Here is an 18,960-nt window from a genome sequence, read left to right as displayed (position 1 = left end):
AAAATTGCGGAGAATATATCATAAACTTGAAGGAAAATGGTGCCTTGAATGCATGATATTTTAACAATGAAAAAATGGAACCGAATTCATCTGTGCCTTTTAAAGAGGAAGCCCCACCCATCATGCCCATAGAGCAGTTCTTCTGGGGTGAACCAAATCTGCCTGGTTGTCAAATTTATCAGTGACAAGGTTATTTCTGAATTTGACAGGTGCTAGGTGATGCAATAACATTAAAACATCAATTAGCACCTGTCAAATTCAGAGATAACCTTTTCACTGATTAATTTGATAACCAGGCAGGTTTGGTTCACCCAGAAGAAATGCTTCGGCGGGACTAATTCCTCTTTAACGCATAAAAGAATATTTGGAACTTGATTACGGGTGAGATCCCTTAATTTAGGCCTACTGGGAGCTACTGGGTACGGTGGGCAAAATAATTTACTGGGTGGGCTAAATTAATGTCCTCGCAGTTTTAACGGAAGGGGCTATGCAATAATTTTCTGTGAGTTTGATACATTCCTAAATCTAGTGTTCGCTAGATATTCAATGCCAAAAAAAATCCCTCTCCCTGCTAAAAATTGATTGCCTCCTCGGCCTGCAAAAAATGACCTTTGCATACATTGACATTTTCTGATGTTCAGTTTCTAAATTCTTTTTATAGCTTAGGCATATAATAGGCCTAAAGCGTTTTAAAGTGTATCCGTAGTATATACCCCCCCCCCCCCTTTTGACTTGCACCCTTTCCATTTTCAACTTAAATGTTGATAAACATTTTGAATTTTTGTTCAAAACCAAGTGAATTTTTACTGACTACATAATTATAATGTGTTGTCCTACAAAAAATATTGTATAGTGAGTAAAAATTTACTTCGTTTTGTCAAAAAGCAATCCAAAAATGTGTAGGCAGAAGCCTACATTCTGAACAAACCTGCATGATGAATCTATTCAACGAACTTAAAAGTTGCTTGCCGTTGCCTTGCACAGCTGCACCCTACCAAAACCTTCCCTTGCTTAACAAAATCCCCCCAAACAAAAACAACAACGGCAACAAAACAACGAACAATGAAAAACAACAATAAACAAACAAACAAAAAATTGAATGAAGTAGGTCTGTGCGATCTGTGCGGTGCATCATTCAACCATTTTTACATCCGAGATCATATCTTCAAAACTGTTTTATCAAAATAATAAGCTCTGTTTTTTGCAAATGATAGATAAAAGTCGTGACTTTCATGAATGATTGTTGGAAACACATTTTATAATGTCGCCACATTCGTTTGGGCCTGCTTTTTCTGCGACAACCTAACTAGGGAAGCGCTGGGACCCTGAATTCTTACAAAATTAGGTTTTTTAACGTAAAATCCAACTTTGAGGCTCTATACCTTTTTTTTTGCAACGGTAAACCCCTTTTTCCCACGGATAACCTATGGGGGTAAAATTTTGTAAGGAATCGATTAAACATGTTTAAAATTTTCCGAAACCATGAACAAATTTCCGCCAGCGTGTTTGTCACACCCTACCCTGGTACGCGTTAGCGAATACGAACTGCCCACGTGTTTCATTTCCAAATGCGCCATATACATCCCGATTGGGATGTACATCCCGATCGGGGTATACATCCCGATTTGACGGATTTGCCGAACTGACGATGAACGCTTTACTATCCGAAATGATTGAAAAACAACGAAAATAATACTAAAATATTTACAAATGTGCGAATACAGATAAAGCAGTGAAGAACATTCTGGCTGATGACAAAATCAGCATTTTCCTAAGGTAAGGTTTTCGAGTTTTCTGCGCTAAATGTCCATCAAACTCAGGCCTACAAATCGGTAAGCTTAAGTTAACAATAACACTTTTGAAATTTAAAATATCTCCTTAAAATGCAACTAAATGAAAGATGACAATTTTCTTTAAAAAGTGATGGTTCAACCATGTCTGCAGGTTAAATAATTACAAAGTTATGACCAAAAGTATGTCGCCTTTTTATTGCCCAAATTTGCATATTGCATGAAATTGATGAAAAGCCATGATGATAAATGATTGGCAATTGCAATATTTTGGATCACAAAAAGTTTGTTCACCTTCTAATCATGCCCCAGAAACAACTGTACCTGAAGGGCTTAAGAAGTGCACAAGGTGTTCAGTTGCCAAGTATTGCAGTAGGGAGTGTCAGGCCGCGCACTGGAAAATTCACCGCACGGCTTGTGGCAAAATAATCTATAGAAAAATTATCAAATTTGTGTACATCGTGGAACATACTCTTTGTGTGGCTGTGGCTGTGCGTAGTAAGCAGTTGTACGCAGATAGCCTCGCTAATATGGACGGGTAGAGTAGCGTTGTACGCGCGTGTAGTTAGCATGATTAGTCGCGGAGTAACAAGCGTAGTTGAATGTTCCACGATGTACACAAATTTAATATTTTTTCTATATAGACTGCGTACCATTTCTCTTTGTTGAAGCTGAATGTGTGTTTGGTTTGACAGCTTCTTTTATATATTGTGCATTTATTGAATTTTGATGTGACAGTGTTTCTTCGCTGCATGTATGGTTGTTCTTAGTGAATTTGTTATCACTAGCGGGATACCCGCGCTTCGCGCGGGTCCCCGCTAGATGAGTAAATGGGAGATTCACTATAACTGGAAGAATTACTGAACAGGAAGAATCATTGAAAAGGTACATTTTATTTATCTAAATCTGTCTCTTCTTACATTTTCTTTTTTAGTTTCTTCTGCTTAGCTTTTGATTTTCCGTTTCCATGTTATTTATTTACCGGTATTTATTTATTTAACCCCGTTCCGATTATTTTCTAAATCTGTTCTTTCATGCATTTCCCTTTTATAGCTTCTTTTTTTATTTGCTGCTTGTGATTTCCCATTTCGATGTTTTTCCCGTTTCCATGTGATTTCCGGTTTCCAACTTTTTCCCGTATTTATTACGTCCTCTCATAGCGTGTCTGCGGACGTGTTCACCCGTTATCATAATCCTGTGACCCGTCCATGTACCTTTTTGTCCTTTATTTTTCCATCTTTCCGTATTATCATGTCCACTGGTCTCTGGCACGCAAGTCGCGTGGCTCTGCGCCGTTTACGTGCGCATTCGCGTAGTGCACATTGCTGATGCGCTGTCGGCCAGCTGCAGTGACGCGTAGACTGGCAACCGATTTTCATAACAAAAACCCTGTTTTTACCCATATTTTCACTGTTTTTGCAGTCAATTCTTGACCGTTTTCAACGAAATAAAGTGCATTACCGTCTCCGTATATTCATCGATATCCCGTATGAATTTGGCGACATTTGGATCGAAACTGACGGAGCCTTTTACACATACACAGATAGATACAACATTAGCCTATTTAGTATTTATAGTAAGATTGATTATCGCTGCAACATTGTACTTTTGTGAACATTTGGTGGTGATCTTGATGTTTGATGTTAATTGTACACATTTTATGCGATATTCTACACCTTCTTAGGTGGTGCGCCTGAAAGAAAAGGCGGAAAATCCTTTCCTGAACTGAACTGAACATGGCTTGCCATTTAGCATGATTTGACATTTTCCCATCGAAACCTGTGCTAATTTTTAACCATTTTAGCTCAAATGCGCTTTACTCTCATGATGTCCAGTTGCTTGTGTGTGGTTATTTTAGGGCTTAGGCATCTGTGAATACACCCTACCACTAGTACTATCATGACTTTACAACATGGGATTTATACCCGGGGATTTATAAAGGATAAAAATGAATGTTGAATTTCCTTCCATACGCTTACACAGTAAAGTACACTGCCAAATCCTGCTCACATGGCATGTCATGATAGCGGGAGGATGTGAGTTCATAAGGGCAATGTCGGGGACTAAGGTCACAGTCGATGCGAAGAGATGAGGTCCGACCAACAGCCACTGTAACAAATGGTTCATGTTCTAACTAATTCCAGCGGACGGTCTGTGGCTAGTAAGGAATCGTCTAACGCAGGGGCTATTTTAACGTGCCTCACTGTCACGATCGTGCAATGAGATAAAAGTGTTGATGAAGTAGAGTGCGTTTCAAAAATAAAAAAATTGACATTTTTACCTGAATGTGACCATAAGAAAGGCTATACCATTGTCTACTATTAAAGCATATCTACTCGGATTGTTAATTGTCACTGCACAAATATTTTATCTCGTCACGTACGTGACAGTGAGGCACGTTAAAATAGCCCCTGGTCTGAACGTCTTTGACCATGCGCAGATCTGGCTGGTCAGGAAGATATTTAATATCCTGAATTTATAATATGCCTGCCAGTTCGATCGTATAACCAATTTGCTAGAGAATATTTGTTACCATGTTTAATAAATTCGTATTTATCGTACCGGTATAATAAAATGTGGCCAAATGTATACCGTATTGTTTGTAATAAACGCCCCGGGGGCGTTGCATTTTTCCAAAAGGGGGGAGTTTATTAGAAGTGAATTGTCAGTGAAAAAAGCTTAAAAATCGTGTTCAATTTCCTGATGGTGCTCCTATTAAAAGGAGGGATTTACATTATACGTATGATGGCGGCGCCCACGGAAAATGATATTTTCGTGGGAAATACAACAAAATTACACCTGTAAGTGCATGAATTAGTAGTAAAATTCTACCATAATTAGGCAATGAAATGGATGGGAGTTGAGTCATAATAGGGTTTTGTCCATTCAATTTAGCGATCGTGACTGATGACTGATGCAAGTTTTAAGCTTACCTACACAGTGTGTCATGGAAATGTTCGCATTTTTGTCAATTTTTCACAGAAAAATTGGAGGGGGGGCGTTTATTACAAACAAGTATGTGTACATACATTTGTAGTGTGTGGATGACAAGAATAATACTCTTTGACAGACTTGGCTACTAAGCATGTCGGGAAGTATTTTGACCTATGTCAGTTATTTAAACTCCAGCTACATCACAATAGGCTATTGATGAACAGTGTAGTAGTAGCATGGCCGGGTTCACTCAAGCATATCGATATACCAGTCCCTTGCCTTTGTTGATAAACATTGAGGTCAACGCATCTATATGTATTTACACGATCAGTCAGCTAGTGCATTTAGGTGTTTGAAATATTGAGTAGTAAACATTTATTTGTTTCATATCTTTTGACAGATGTCAGCCAAAGTGAATGGACACATGCCTACAAGGAGGTCCCCTAATGGGGCTTCTCGACTCTCCAATGGCATCCCCCGTCTACCTCCAATCAACACACCAGCCAGTGTGTTGTCTGGCAGCAACTCCAGAGATTACAGTAAGAGTAAATTGATGACACACAAAAGAGCTAAACAGATGCAAACACTCATGACAGATGTGTTATATAAGAAAGCAAGTGATATAGAGGAACAGGTTGTGGAGAGTAATAAGAAGAGACCACCGACTCCACCGGATCCAGACTATCCACTATCGGTAAGTTAGCAACATTGTTTGTGTGTATGTGTAACATGCAGGGATGTAGCTACGGTTGGCGGTTGTGGGCGGCAAAGCCCGGCACTCGGATTTAGAGCCCACCACTACTACACAATTTACGCTCTACAATGTAGCACCCAGCACTCAAGTGTCAAAAATGGCAAAATCTCGTAGAATTTGGCCAAATTAAGTCAATTTCACACAAATGCCACCGCACTAAAAATTCTCTAGCTACAACCCTGGTAACATGTATGATGTTTGGCAGGGGTGTACCATGTATCATAACATTTTTTGACACTTTGCAATTGTGCAAAAAACCAATGAAACTTAATTACCAGTAGTCCAACAGGAAATTTTCGGCAAGAAATAAAGCTATTGGTGCACTGCTGGGAACAATAATCGTTCCATTGAAGATCCAGCAAGACAAAGGACTTGAAATGGTTTACATCTTGTCCATGCTGCAGGGTTTGATCTGATTTTGACCCCTTTTGACTTGCTTTGTTGCCAATTAAAACGTTATCATCCCCAGCTTTATCAGCACTAAATGGATTTCTTGCCTTAGCTGCCCAATTTACTGGACTCTTATTGAGCACTAAGCATGCTAAATTGCTGTTAGGCCAATGTCTCCGCAGTCTTGTAATTCTACTAGGCAAACAAAAAGTTAGCATCCATTAGTTGTTGTGCGGTGTGGTGTTTTAAATACATCCCTGATGTAGGATGTTTACATAGTCCAGATAAGATAGGTTTAGACAGATTGTGCAAGTAATGCCAATGTTTTTGCTATGGCAATTAGATTATTCAGTTTCATCTCTCCAGATTTAATTGTCATAAGCGTTGTGTGTCAATGCTTTGATAACAATTTGAATCATAATTATTTCTCTTTGACAACTTCAAAGGTGCAGAAGTATAGAGGTTGCAGTAAACGTGGGAAGTTTATGAGAATTCTTAGTTGAAATGGAGACATTGATGTGGAACTTCAGATACATTGTAATCTGAAAGAAAATATGGAATAATGAATGTTAAAGGTCACACATCATTTCATTTGCATAAATTTACCTATACTAAGTATACAGTTGTGTAAAATTTTCCAAAGCCTCAGGTTATTTAGTTTTTCAAAGTGTTTTATCCTTGTTTACAGTATGTTTTGTGTTATTTTTGTTTTCTCCCTGCTTTCTCTCAATGCCTTTCTGTTTCAAACTGTAACACACTATAAATTATTCATTTCAACTAAAAAAATCTGTTGTACTAAAACCCACCCCTTCTAAAACACAGATGATGAGCCATGACAGATTGACCAGAGTAAGTATTGAAGATTTATTATACATGATGTACATGATACAATTGTACATACTAACCAGCTCATCTCTAACTAGACATGAGGGTTGACAACAGGCCTCGAAATAACTTTTCTAACTTTGTCGCCATATTAAAACTGCACCTAACCTTTGGAATTGGTTTGAAAATTTATGGGAGTATATGAGGTGTTATAGAATACTTACTGTATAAAAGTTTTATCACAAAGTTTTGCACCCCACTTGTAAGTTGAAAGTTATATCACGGTCCAAAACACACATTTTGGGAATGAATATTGTAACAAGATATTTGAGGTCTGCTTGAAAGTGATTCTCTCTCCATTAACATATATCATGATTCACATGTTTGAAACATACTTGAAAATCATCTACCATACCAATTTCTCAAAGACTTGCAAGGCTCCTGGGTTGATACAAAAATGTTATTCTAGACCTATTTTACCTTTTCTTACATTTATTAAATAGCTCCCTAAACATCATGAATTTTAAGTCGCCTACTTGCACCATTTTAATCATCAATATCATGTCTATTTTATAAACTAAGCAAGTGTTATTTTCATCACTGTTAATCATCATGATTATGAATGATGCTATGTTTTTGTAAACACTACATTTCAATAACTCACCATTTCACATGTCTTGTCTTGCACTGCTTGTCTTTTCACTGCACAAGGGAGGGAAGTTTGTTCGAGTAAGTAATTACTGAAATTTATAATTATGCAGCAACCTAAAAGGTTTATATTTTGCAGCATCTCATCATATGTGAAGATTAAGTATGTGTGATATTTTGGGCAGAGGCGTAACCAGTTTTTCATAATCAATGAGCTGCAAAGAGGGCGAACACCATGTCATCATGATGCAAACCTGTAACGTCATATAATTTGGGACATCATGGTGCATGGGTCTAGACCGGAGGAGAGAAAATCCCCCTCTCCCCTCTGGTTATGCCACTGGTTGTGCGATTAGTGAGTGTGATCATGTATGATTTATAGCATTGCAAAGAGGGCAAACACCATGCTACCATGATGTGAAACCTGTATACACTGTCTGCTCATTTGGGGGCATCATCATGGTGCATGGGTCTTGACTGGAGGAGAGAAAATCCCCCTCCTCTGCCCCCTATATATGGTTATGCTACTGGTTGTGAGATTATTGAGTGTGATCATGTATGATTTATAGCATTGCCTTGATGCTGAGGTGTGATTTGACCACAGTCCGTATACTCTTGACAGCAACTTCAACAGCATGATGTTATTGCATATTGCCTGGAGTTTTTCAAACCAAATCCAGTGGCAGCACCAGATTTTTTGGGTAAAGGGGGGTATTATAGGGGAAGTAAATTTCAGGGGGGCAACAATCAACAACTTTTTCGCAAAATTGCCACAAAACTTGGAAATGTATGTAATTTTGGGTTTTTACTGGTACATGTAGTGTCTTGGGGGAAAGACTGGGGGAATTTGCCCCCCTTCCCCATCATGGTGCAGCCACTGAATAAATCCCTGTACAATGCCATAATCATGCAACATTATGTGACCCAAACTTATCCCATAAAACTTATTGCTTAATTTTGATGAAAATAAAGCATTGTAAATCCAGAACTAGTTTCTTCAGGACTGAAGACAATGTGTCAATATTTATGGACCAAAACAACGATGTGCATTGCTGTATTTAAGTTGCACCTAAATATTAATTCCAATTTTCTAACTCTGGTCATAATGTTTAAAATACTAACCCTACCCTTAACCCATTGATGCAAGTTTTCAACTCAAGCATTTGTTTTGTACCAGGTTATTTCTGTAAAATTCTTCCCTTTAGTATTTAAAACAAATGAATATGATTTGATGTGCCTCCTGTGCCTCAGTTTCCACTCTCATCCATGCTAACTTGATGCTTATTGTAACAAGACTTGAGCCATGATAGTCTTTATAGATAATGATTGCAATAAAGGCATTCTGAGATTTTCATTTTTTTTAATGTGTTTATCAATAGCAAAATGCATCTCCTTGATTCATGAATATAGCAAAAATATAAAATTTGTGGCCAAACATATCAGTAATGTTAGATGTCTTGTATTGTACAGGTTGTCTCAAAATAATCACCACCAGTATATGCCGCACCTTTTGTGAAAGGCATCACATTATAAGTAAAATGTTTACAATGAATGGATGGATGGTAATCATTTTGGGACACCCTGTATAATGACAAACACCATGGTCAACATTATCTTTCATAAACTCTGTCTTGTAAATCACAGATGACCGAAAAACACAATTTTTAGGACACCCTGTACAGTGGTGGCGCCAGGAATTTTTTTCAAGGGGGTCATGGGGGAAAAGTGAATTTCAGGGAGCAAAATCAACAAATCTTGTGCAAAATTACTGCAAAAAGTGGACATTTTCGTAATGATGGCTTTTTACTGGGAGAAGGGGGAGAGTTCTGATGCACCCTGGTGCTGCCACTGACCCTGTATAATGACAAACACCATAGTGAACATTAACACTCATTATACTCTTTTTTGTAAATCACAGAGGATTGAAAAACTTAATATTTTTTTATCATTTTTAGGACACCCTGTATAATGACACACACCATGGTGGACATTCTCTCTCATAAAATCTTAATAGTAAATCATAGATTCCTGAAAAACTTAATATTTTTAATCTTTATACAGGAGAACATGTGAATGTTATTTGTATTACCATTATTTGTTGCAGCAAAACTACCTGTTCATGCGCCAGTGTGTTGCTAGTGGACCAGTAGTGCCAATGAACGAGGAATGGTTCAAATCCATCTTGAAGATGATACCAATCCACCTACGCCAGGGACCAACGGTCAAAGACGTCATCGATGAAACATTTGAAGAAGTACAGAATGACTACCATAATAGCATGGAAAAATCTATGGGTAGGTCCAAGTCTTTGTGTTTTGTTGCCGGGAATTCTATGTTTATGACGATGTAGTATGGGTTTAAAATTTGCATTCTGATTCACATTAATTAATTACCCAAAAATTCACAAGTTTTGTCTTCTGTTTTTCAGTGCAACATGTGTTAATAAAACCAGATGTGAAAGGACTTGAGAAAGACACCACAGGGGAACCACCGCAAGAACCTCTGTAAGTTTGTCACAGTTGTCAAGTCATAAAGAATCTAGGAGTAAGATAAGTTTTAAAAATCTACATGATCAGTGAAAAAACATTTATAAAATAGCAGCATTAGTTCATAAATGCAGGGAAATTAATCTCATTGAAAATTAGCTGTAATAACCAATTTGCAAAGAGAATTTAATAACAATATGTAGACAAAATAATATTTTGGTAAATAAATAAAATATGTAATGTAGAACCTCAATTGCATATAATTATATGATAAGTAACAGAGATGCTATTAATTTTATTTGTACCATTATAGGACCTCTCGTATGGTGCTGTAGGTTTAGGGTTCTTGTTTAGTGGTAGGGTCAGGAGTAGGACTAATATTCTGTATACAAAGCATACATAATGATAACATCCAAATTGGTGATAACTTTTATTCTTGATTGTGTTGCAATGGCTGCTATTCCATTTATGATCCATACCCCCTTTGAAAGATCTCACTGCCACCTCAATGCCAACTGCACTTGTTTTTTTGCTAGTTTATGGAAGTTCTAGTTGAAAATTGTTGGCATTTAAAAGTCAAGTTGAAATATTGCACAATTTGACCTAAAATTAGACACTATTGTTTGGAATTCATAAATCAATATTGTTTGCTGATGAAAATGGCTGAATCTGGAATGGGTAAAATTATTAAATTTGGTTGGAATTCCAAGATGTTCCATGAGGGGAGTGTGGTTTTAAGCTGGAATAGTCCATTTCATTTATTCCTTAATAAAGAGAACTTGTTTCTGATTTCAATAAAATACACATCGTATTATATATCTCATTACTACTTATACTTGCAGTGGGTTGGACTATTCACAGCCATGGCACAATGACTTTGTGGCAGCCGTTGAGAGCATACAAGTCAATCTACACATCACACATCCATCAATGCAGAATGTCTTACGTATGTGTCAGAATAGCCTGGGACAGATGCTTATAGTAGATTTAGCAGGACAGAGAGCACAGGGTCCAGTGGAATGTGAACATCTCAAGGTATGTCTTATGCTTGTATCAAGACATCCATCAATGCAGAATGTCTTACGTATGTGTCAGAATAGCCTGGGACAGATGCTTATAGTAGATTTATCAGGACAGAGAGCACAGGGTCCTGTGGAATGTGAACATCTCAAGGTATGTCTTATGCTTGTATCAAGATATCCATCAATGTGTCAGAATAGCCTGGGACAGATGCTTATAGTAGATTTATCAGGACAGAGAGCACAGGGTCCTGTGGAGTGTGAACATCTCAAGGTATGTCTTATGCTTGTATCAAGATATCCATCAATGCAGAATGTCTTACGTATGTGTCAGAATAGCCTGGGACAAATGCTTATAGAGTGTATGCAATAAACCCAAGCGGAACGAGAGTTGCTAAGTAACCGCTACCCGAACCATAAACACATGCATGATCAGACAACAAGTGTTCAATTTCCCCATAGCTTCCCACGTTGTACACATGTCAGTCGAATTTGGCGGTGTTGGTTTGTTTGTCCTCCAAGTTATAGCATTGTTCACTTTGTGTTGAACATTGTACGTGAGCCTCACTGTAATAGCTCATGTAGCAAGATGTTCACTCTACAAAATCAAATTGATTGATTGAAAAATGTGTGCACCATGTTTATCGCATAGAAAGAATGGGGTCATGTCAGGATCATGCAATGCTATGTGGCTTGGTTAGCAAATGGGGTGTCCATGTGTTTCATAGTTTGTCATAATGTGATTCAATCAGCCAATCAGAACCCCACTTTACTGCTTACTCCATGTGCACACTAAAGTAGCGAAAAAGTCCCGTTCTTCTGTGCAAGCAATTGTAGTCAACTGCAAAAGCTGAAGATGTTCAACCCTACTAAACACTCAGCAGTTTAATACAACTTGATTATGTCTATCTAAATCATGGCACTAACTAACCAGTAAATTGGAAATTACATTATCAATATTGAATTGAGTTTTGGAACTTGAAAATATTTACAGTTAGTTAAATGGTCAGGAATATCAAATGATCAAAAGCTAAAAATTAATTTTGCTTGACTTATTCTGGTTTAAAAAAAATTGCAGCATGTTCTGGCATCTGATAATAAACAATTCATCATTGATAAGTGAGTTTGATGGATTCTCGGTTGGCCAATCAAATCCATTTTCAGATGCTAGAGTCATATCTCAAACCAGTTTTGTAATGATTAACTATTTCAATAATTATTAGAAATGTTCTATGGCGCTGATTTGAATGATGTGATCTTATTTTGCAGAACAATGTGATCTTGGAGTGTGAGAAGATGGATGAACGACTGATGCACAAATGGTGGCCTGAGGTTCTTAATGTGTTTGTGGATAGGAAACAATTCCACACCATTGCACAGGATAAGATGGAATCATTCTATAGGAGTGTATCAACTCTCATATCAAATCAAGTGAGTATTTAATGGGAAAAAATATTGATAACATACTAGTAGTTGTGAATTCTTTGTGTAGATATTAATTTAATTCATAAGAAGTGTTACATTTTGGGTGGAAGAGCATTCAATCAAGATCTATTCTTTAAAGACATTAACAGCCAAGCATTTTCTTGACAAGAAAAGCAAAGAATATTTACAAAAGTGGCTATTATATGTTGAAGTAAATCATGTGCTCCTTTTGATGCTGTGGATTGTGGAATAATTATGCATCCCCTTAAACTGTAAGGTCATCCAATGATTAGGTCTGCATTGCTGAAAAAAGTCATTATAATTGGGGAAATGACTACATTGTTGCATGCAGTTCCTGATTTTCATATCTATCTTTTCACCCTTGTTTCATTAACAGCTGAAAGACTTGATCACACGATCCATAGAAGCATGGGTGGCGCTCTTCAACCTGGACGACAAACTAAACCTCCCCATCTTCAAAATGGAGCTAACTTACGACAACGACAAAATGGAATTCTACCCATACTACTCAGATTTGGAAGAATGTTTAGTGTTTATAGTGACACAGCTGACCAATACCATGCAGAGTGTACCAACAGTACAGTCTTGGTTGTCTGGGACTAATGATCTGACTTGTATAGATGTGGCTGTGGCTGATCATGTCATAAAGAGATGCACTGCCACATTGAAAGAAGCATGTCAGGTGAATTTTGAAGGCCCACAGGAACATCTACAGTCATACAGTAAGTTGTGAGGCATATTAAATTGGGAAGAATGAGTCTTTATGTGTTTGTGGGGTTAATTAGAAATGACAGGCATGAGAGGCTGAGTAGGAAGTGCCGATAATAGCTGACAGAGAAGAACAGCTCTCTCTTCAACCGATCTATGTGTACACGTATCAATGGGTGTGCCCTAAAAAACTGCCTCAATAAGGATCATGCAATGCTACTGAGCTTAGCAATTTGACTTGTTTCTTGTTTTCAGGTAAATATTGGTCTAGATTTCTCTCACCAAAAAAGCTAATATGTTGTACCTTTTCAGTAAATCACAGCTCAAGTTAAAGACATCCATGAAGTATCCAAAAGACTTTTTATGAAACTTCATGTATATCTTCAATATGAAAGGTCAAAACTTTTATATGATGGTCGGCTTTTCATCCCAGCTACATACACATAAAGATTACTTCGAATACTGTTAAATGTCAAAAATTTCAATTTTTAATAATTTACCATAAAATTTGTATTATATCGCATATTAAAAAAAATTATTTGATATCATCAGGACATTCCTTGTAAATTATTTGATATCAGAAGGACATTCCTCATATTCAGAATGCAATTTGGTGTGTCTGATGTGCTCTCAGGTCCCACAAAAAATACTGTACAAAGGTGGGTGACTGAACCCTTAACCTCTTTAAATGGAAAAATTAACATGTGATAAATTATTCTCACATGTTTAAAAAGATAACTTGAGTGAATAAGTATTGCTGAAATAATTATAAACTACTTTTCTTGGTTTCAGTGGACAAGTATGAGTTTCTGTGCAATGGAGATGCTTTGAATAAAGTACAAGGATTCTTACAGGAGGAACACTCATTTGAAGAGTATTGTAAGGTAAGACATAGGCTAACCAAACAGTATTTGTTAAATTAAAATTGCAATCAAGATGTTTTAATTATTACAATGAATACTTACAAACATAATACAGTAACAAAGTATTAAAAAAAGTGCAGTGATTTATAATTTCTTAGTCAGTGGGAGTGGTCTATTAGTAGACACATAATCTGATTGGACAATCGCATGATTTTGGGTGTCGTCTATCAGGCGGTAGACGACACCACGTCATCATGAGTGTTGATAACGCGTAACAGGCTCATAGAGGTGCGCGTATGTATCGCGTTGTATGCGTGAAGCGCAGGTCGGAATACATACGCACGCGCTTAGCAGTACGCGCAACAAAAGATGTGAAGTTGTAAACAAGTTTCGTTCATTTTAGAAAAGGGGGAGTTTTTATGACGGTAACTTAACTTTTCCTTTAAAAAATATTTTACAGTTATTAAAATAATATTTAGCTAACTAAGAATGAGAATAAACGATAGGAATTTTTATTTTGCCTATCCTCTACCTATGATAGACGACAGGCAGGTCCAATAATTTTATCGTAGTGGATACCGGCTGCGCCGGCATAATAAAAATTCCTATCGTTTATTCTCTAAGTGCTACGCACAGGCACAACGCCTAGAAGTTGATCCACAAGCCTCAGCACACTTTACAGAAACAATGGGACTATGTGAAACCCTGATGAGGAAAATGAGGAAAGGGCAAATAATGTGTCCAAAAAACAAAACAAAAGCCGCAGATTTATATAGTGTAGATTCTAGCGACTAGCTGATTGAGCTAATGGGACTGCTTAAAGTTATTTTTTTTACTTATGTGGTCCAGGTACGCGCTAGTGATTGGCTATTGCGTAAAAGTGGTGTGGTCTTCTCCCCTTCTATGTGCTGACGAACTAATGGGTAAACTGTTTTCAAGACCGTTGATCAGCCAATCACCGTGAATGTTTATCTGTGTCTACGCTTGTGTACGCTCAGCGCACAGCACAGACCATGGAAGTAATAAAAATAAACTTAAGTTGCCGAATCTAAGAGGGAGATGAATATTTGCAGGCAGATAGATAAAAATAAAACAAAGTGACTAGGAAACTGACAAACACAAAGCATTTATAACTTGATCATTGAAAATATGTTGTAATATAATAACCCTTAAATTTCCACACTTTTAATTTCACTCATTACCTCTGCTTTGTTTCCAGTACATTGATGAGTTCCGTGGCATAGCCAAAGAAATCATGAGCCTGGACAGTATTGTACACTTTGACATGATACGTCTGGATTGTGAGGATCTGAAGCGAGGTCTAGCAGAGAAATCTAGGAGTTATGCTGACATGCTACTTGACAGAGTGGCATCTGATCACCGCACAGAGAATGAGAGGTAAGATATCGGTATTCCCAGGTAAAACACAGTATATGATTTGTTGGTTATCTGCTGGATCTGAAGCGAGGTCTGGCAGAGAAATCTAGGAGTTATGCTGACATGCTACTTGACAGAGTGGCATCTGATCACCGCACAGAGAATGAGAGGTAAGATATCGGTATTCCCAGGTAAAACACAGTATATGATTTGTTGGTTACCTGCTGATACTGCCTTATACTTTGAAAGTAGACTGACTTAAAAGAAGAGTGATTTTTCCATTCCCGCGGAATGTGGGCATGTAGCCTATCATGGAGATCGACTTTGAGTTAGGTATGCGTGAGCGAACTCAAAAATAGCGCAAATAGTGTGAGTGTACACAAAAGAAACTTTGCGCGTAAGATAAGAGATGTCGCCATGTCTGAACACTATACCGACATTTCACTTTGACCCATTATGAGAAAATCACCCTTTGGACTGTGAGTTTTAAAATACCAGTACAATGCAATACCAGGGTGGTAGGACTGAGTGAATTTAGGAAAGGTAAAGCAGATTCACTTGGCTTGCGATAGGGGAGAGAGTGAGTTTTTGAAATGTGGAATAGTTTACAATAGAGTCTGAAGTTTACCGCTTTCTAAAATCCATTTTCCGTGTTGTAAAATTTGTAAATCTGTGTCATGAATAAAGCTTAAAATGTATGAACAATGATATTATTGTTACAATAAAGTGTTAAATTGAAAGCAACCTGTGGAATCATCACTGATTTATTCGAAGAGCACGATATTGACATCTTTGCTTTGCAAGAAACTTGGCTAGCAGATGATGCATCTGATGATTTCATTGTTTCTCAGATTACCCCACCGGGATATGACATCTATAATATTCCTCGTGGTAGAGGCGATTCTCATGGAGGCGTTACAGTTGTTTTTAAAGAAGACCTGAAAGTTGCTTCAAAATTTGACAATCGTGATCGCCATATAAAGACCTTTGAGTACTGCGAGCTAGTGTTTACCAATGGGTCAAAGTGTTTCACTCTTGTTAACATTTATAGGCCCTACCCATCACGCGTAAACAAACTCACTACTGTGATGTTCCTTGAAGAAATTTCTCAGTTTCTTCAAGATTGCTCCATCTCCAAGGGTGATTTAGTGATTGTTGGGGATTTCAACCTTCACCTTGATATTTTAGATGACCCCGATACGCGGAAGTTTAATGGACTGATTGAAAGTCTTGGACTGATCCAGTCAGTAGTTGGACCTACTCATCGATGTGGTCATACATTGGATGTAATAATTTCTCGTGAAATGGACAGTCTTGTTGAATCGACTCGTGTGTTAGATCTCATTTCAGACCACGCATTGATTGCTTGTGATTTGAATGTAAGCAAACCGTCTGTTCCAAGAAAGACTATAACATCAAGGAAACTCCGATCAATTGATCCACAGAATTTCAAGAAGGACACTGAATCTTCAAACGTATGTTCTTCACTGGCATCTAATGTTACCAAAGCTGTCGAACAGTATAATGAATCACTCTCTTGCTTGTTGGACAGGCATGCTCCACTTCGCACACAGACTGTCATTCCTAAAGATCTGCAACCTTGGTTTTCAGATTAAGCTACATCAGATGAAAGCGAGATCGTCGGAAAGCAGAAAGGAAATGGATTTCAAGTGGTCTAACTGTTGACTTAGAGCATTTCAAGAACATTGAAATGAGTACAATGTTGCTTTGTACCACGCCAAATGTTCTTTCTTTAACAACAAGATCAATGAATGTGGCAATGATTTCAGATCAATGTTTTCTGTTATTAGCAATATTCTACACAGTAAGCAACCATCGAGACTACCTGATCATGATTCTGCCGGTGACCTGGCAGATCGGTTCGCGGATTACTTTATGACTAAGATAGAGAATATAAGATCTGCCCTTCCACCTGATGCTTCCACTTCGCAAGACTCACAGGGTACCAGTGTATGGAATGAATTTACTTCTATCTCTGAAGCTGATGTTATGGAGATTATAACCAAATCTCCTTCACCATCCTGTCTGTTAGATCCGCTTCCTTCATGGATGGTCAAGGAACACCTCGATGTGCTTATTTCAGCCATTACATCTATTGTTGATATGTCACTTGCTGAAGGTATCGTTCCAGAGCCTCTTAAGACTGCCATCATAATTCCATTGATAAAGAAGGCTAACCTTGACAGCAACATCCTCAAGAATTATCGTCCTGTGAGCAATCTCCCTTTCATTTCGAAAGTTCTTGAGAGAGTCGTAGCCAAGCAACTAACTGATCACATGTCGCAACTTCGACTTCATGAACCCTTTCAGTCTGCCTATAAACAATTCCACAGTACTGAAACGCGTTAATCAGAGTCCACAGCGATATCCTGTGGGCTATGGAGAAACAAGGTATCACCATTCTTGTACTGCTGGACCTTAGTAGCGCATTTGATACCATTGATCACCGTGTGCTGCTCTCAAGATTGCAAGACCTTATAGGTGTGAGTGACATTCCACTAAAGTGGTTCACATCTTATTTAGCTGGTAGATCACAGCGTGTATGCATCGATGGAAAATTCTCTTGTGCTCAGTTTCTACATTACGGTGTTCCACAAGGGTCAGTTTTAGGGCCCTTGTTATTTCTAGTCTACACTCTGCCACTTGGTAACATCATTCGCGACTATGGTTTAGCTCTGCATATTTACGCCGACGACACACAGATTTATGCATCTATCTGTCCAACTTCTGCTGATGGTGTAAATCTGGCTGTTGCTACTATTGAGAAATGTGTTAACGATATACAAACCTGGATGTCGCGAAACCTCTTGAAATTGAACGCAGAGAAAACTGAGGTTATTGTTTGTGGATTTCGGGCCCAGTTGAACAAATTTCATCTCTCCTCAGTTAACATCGCTGGTGTGAATGTCCCAGTGCAGGTGAACGCAGTTAGAAATCTTGGTGTGATGTTTGACTGCAATGTGAGCATGTCTGCTCAAGTGACCAAGATTGTAAAATCAGCAAATTTTCATCTCAGAAACATTGGTTGTGCTCGCAAGATGCTCACAACTGAATCGACCAAAATGGCTGTCCACTCTCTTGTAACATCGAGAATTGACTATTGTAATAGTTTGCTGGTTGGCATAAGTGCTTCGCTCCTGAAACGGCTAGTTAACATCCAACGTACCTCAGCACGTATTGTAACTAGGAAGCGAAAATATGACTCAATTTCCAAAGACCTCGTTGAGTTGCACTGGTTGCCAATTAAGCAGCGCGTTGACTTTAAGATACTTGTCATCGTCTACAAATGTCTTCATCAAACAGCACCGGAGTACCTTTCAGATTTGCTTCATGTTTCAACATCTCATCGTCGTCTTCGTTCAACTTCGACTGCCTCTTTCATACTCACTGAGCACAAGACCAAGAATTCAACCTTTGCAGACAGATCATTTTCATGTTATGGACCAAAACTATGGAATGCTTTACCAGAACATATCAAAACCGCCTCTTCAATTGACATTTTCAAGAAACTGCTTAAACAACATCTCTTCAATATTGCTTTCAATCAGTAACTGTATTCATTTTGCTTGATTTTGGACTTTATCTGATGTTATGTTTTATGTATTATATTATTCTTGTTTTCATCCATTGTTTATGTTTTCATGCGCCTTAGTGCAAATTGTTTTGGTTTTTGGCGCGGTATTAAATTTCAATTAGTAG

General features: G+C 37.9%; 1 protein-coding gene across 1 annotated transcript in view; it reads left to right on the top strand.

Annotated features, from left to right (window-relative positions):
* The first annotated feature begins 1,650 nt into the window (after positions 1–1,650).
* LOC140171318 (dynein axonemal heavy chain 12-like) overlaps positions 1,651–18,960 on the top strand; it is a 79,672-nt gene continuing 62,362 nt past the window's right edge. The window contains 10 exon segments of the mRNA XM_072194554.1: positions 1,651–1,776; positions 5,125–5,418; positions 6,691–6,717; positions 9,446–9,635; positions 9,770–9,845; positions 10,670–10,862; positions 12,116–12,277; positions 12,669–13,014; positions 13,793–13,884; positions 15,083–15,261. Of these exon segments, the coding sequence (XP_072050655.1) occupies positions 5,125–5,418; positions 6,691–6,717; positions 9,446–9,635; positions 9,770–9,845; positions 10,670–10,862; positions 12,116–12,277; positions 12,669–13,014; positions 13,793–13,884; positions 15,083–15,261 (1,559 nt within the window). The 5' untranslated portion in view covers positions 1,651–1,776.

This window comes from Amphiura filiformis, chromosome 15 (genome assembly GCF_039555335.1).
Source record: "Amphiura filiformis chromosome 15, Afil_fr2py, whole genome shotgun sequence".
Taxonomy (NCBI): Eukaryota; Metazoa; Echinodermata; class Ophiuroidea; order Amphilepidida; family Amphiuridae; genus Amphiura; species Amphiura filiformis.
This window is presented reverse-complemented; position numbering and strand designations above follow the sequence as displayed.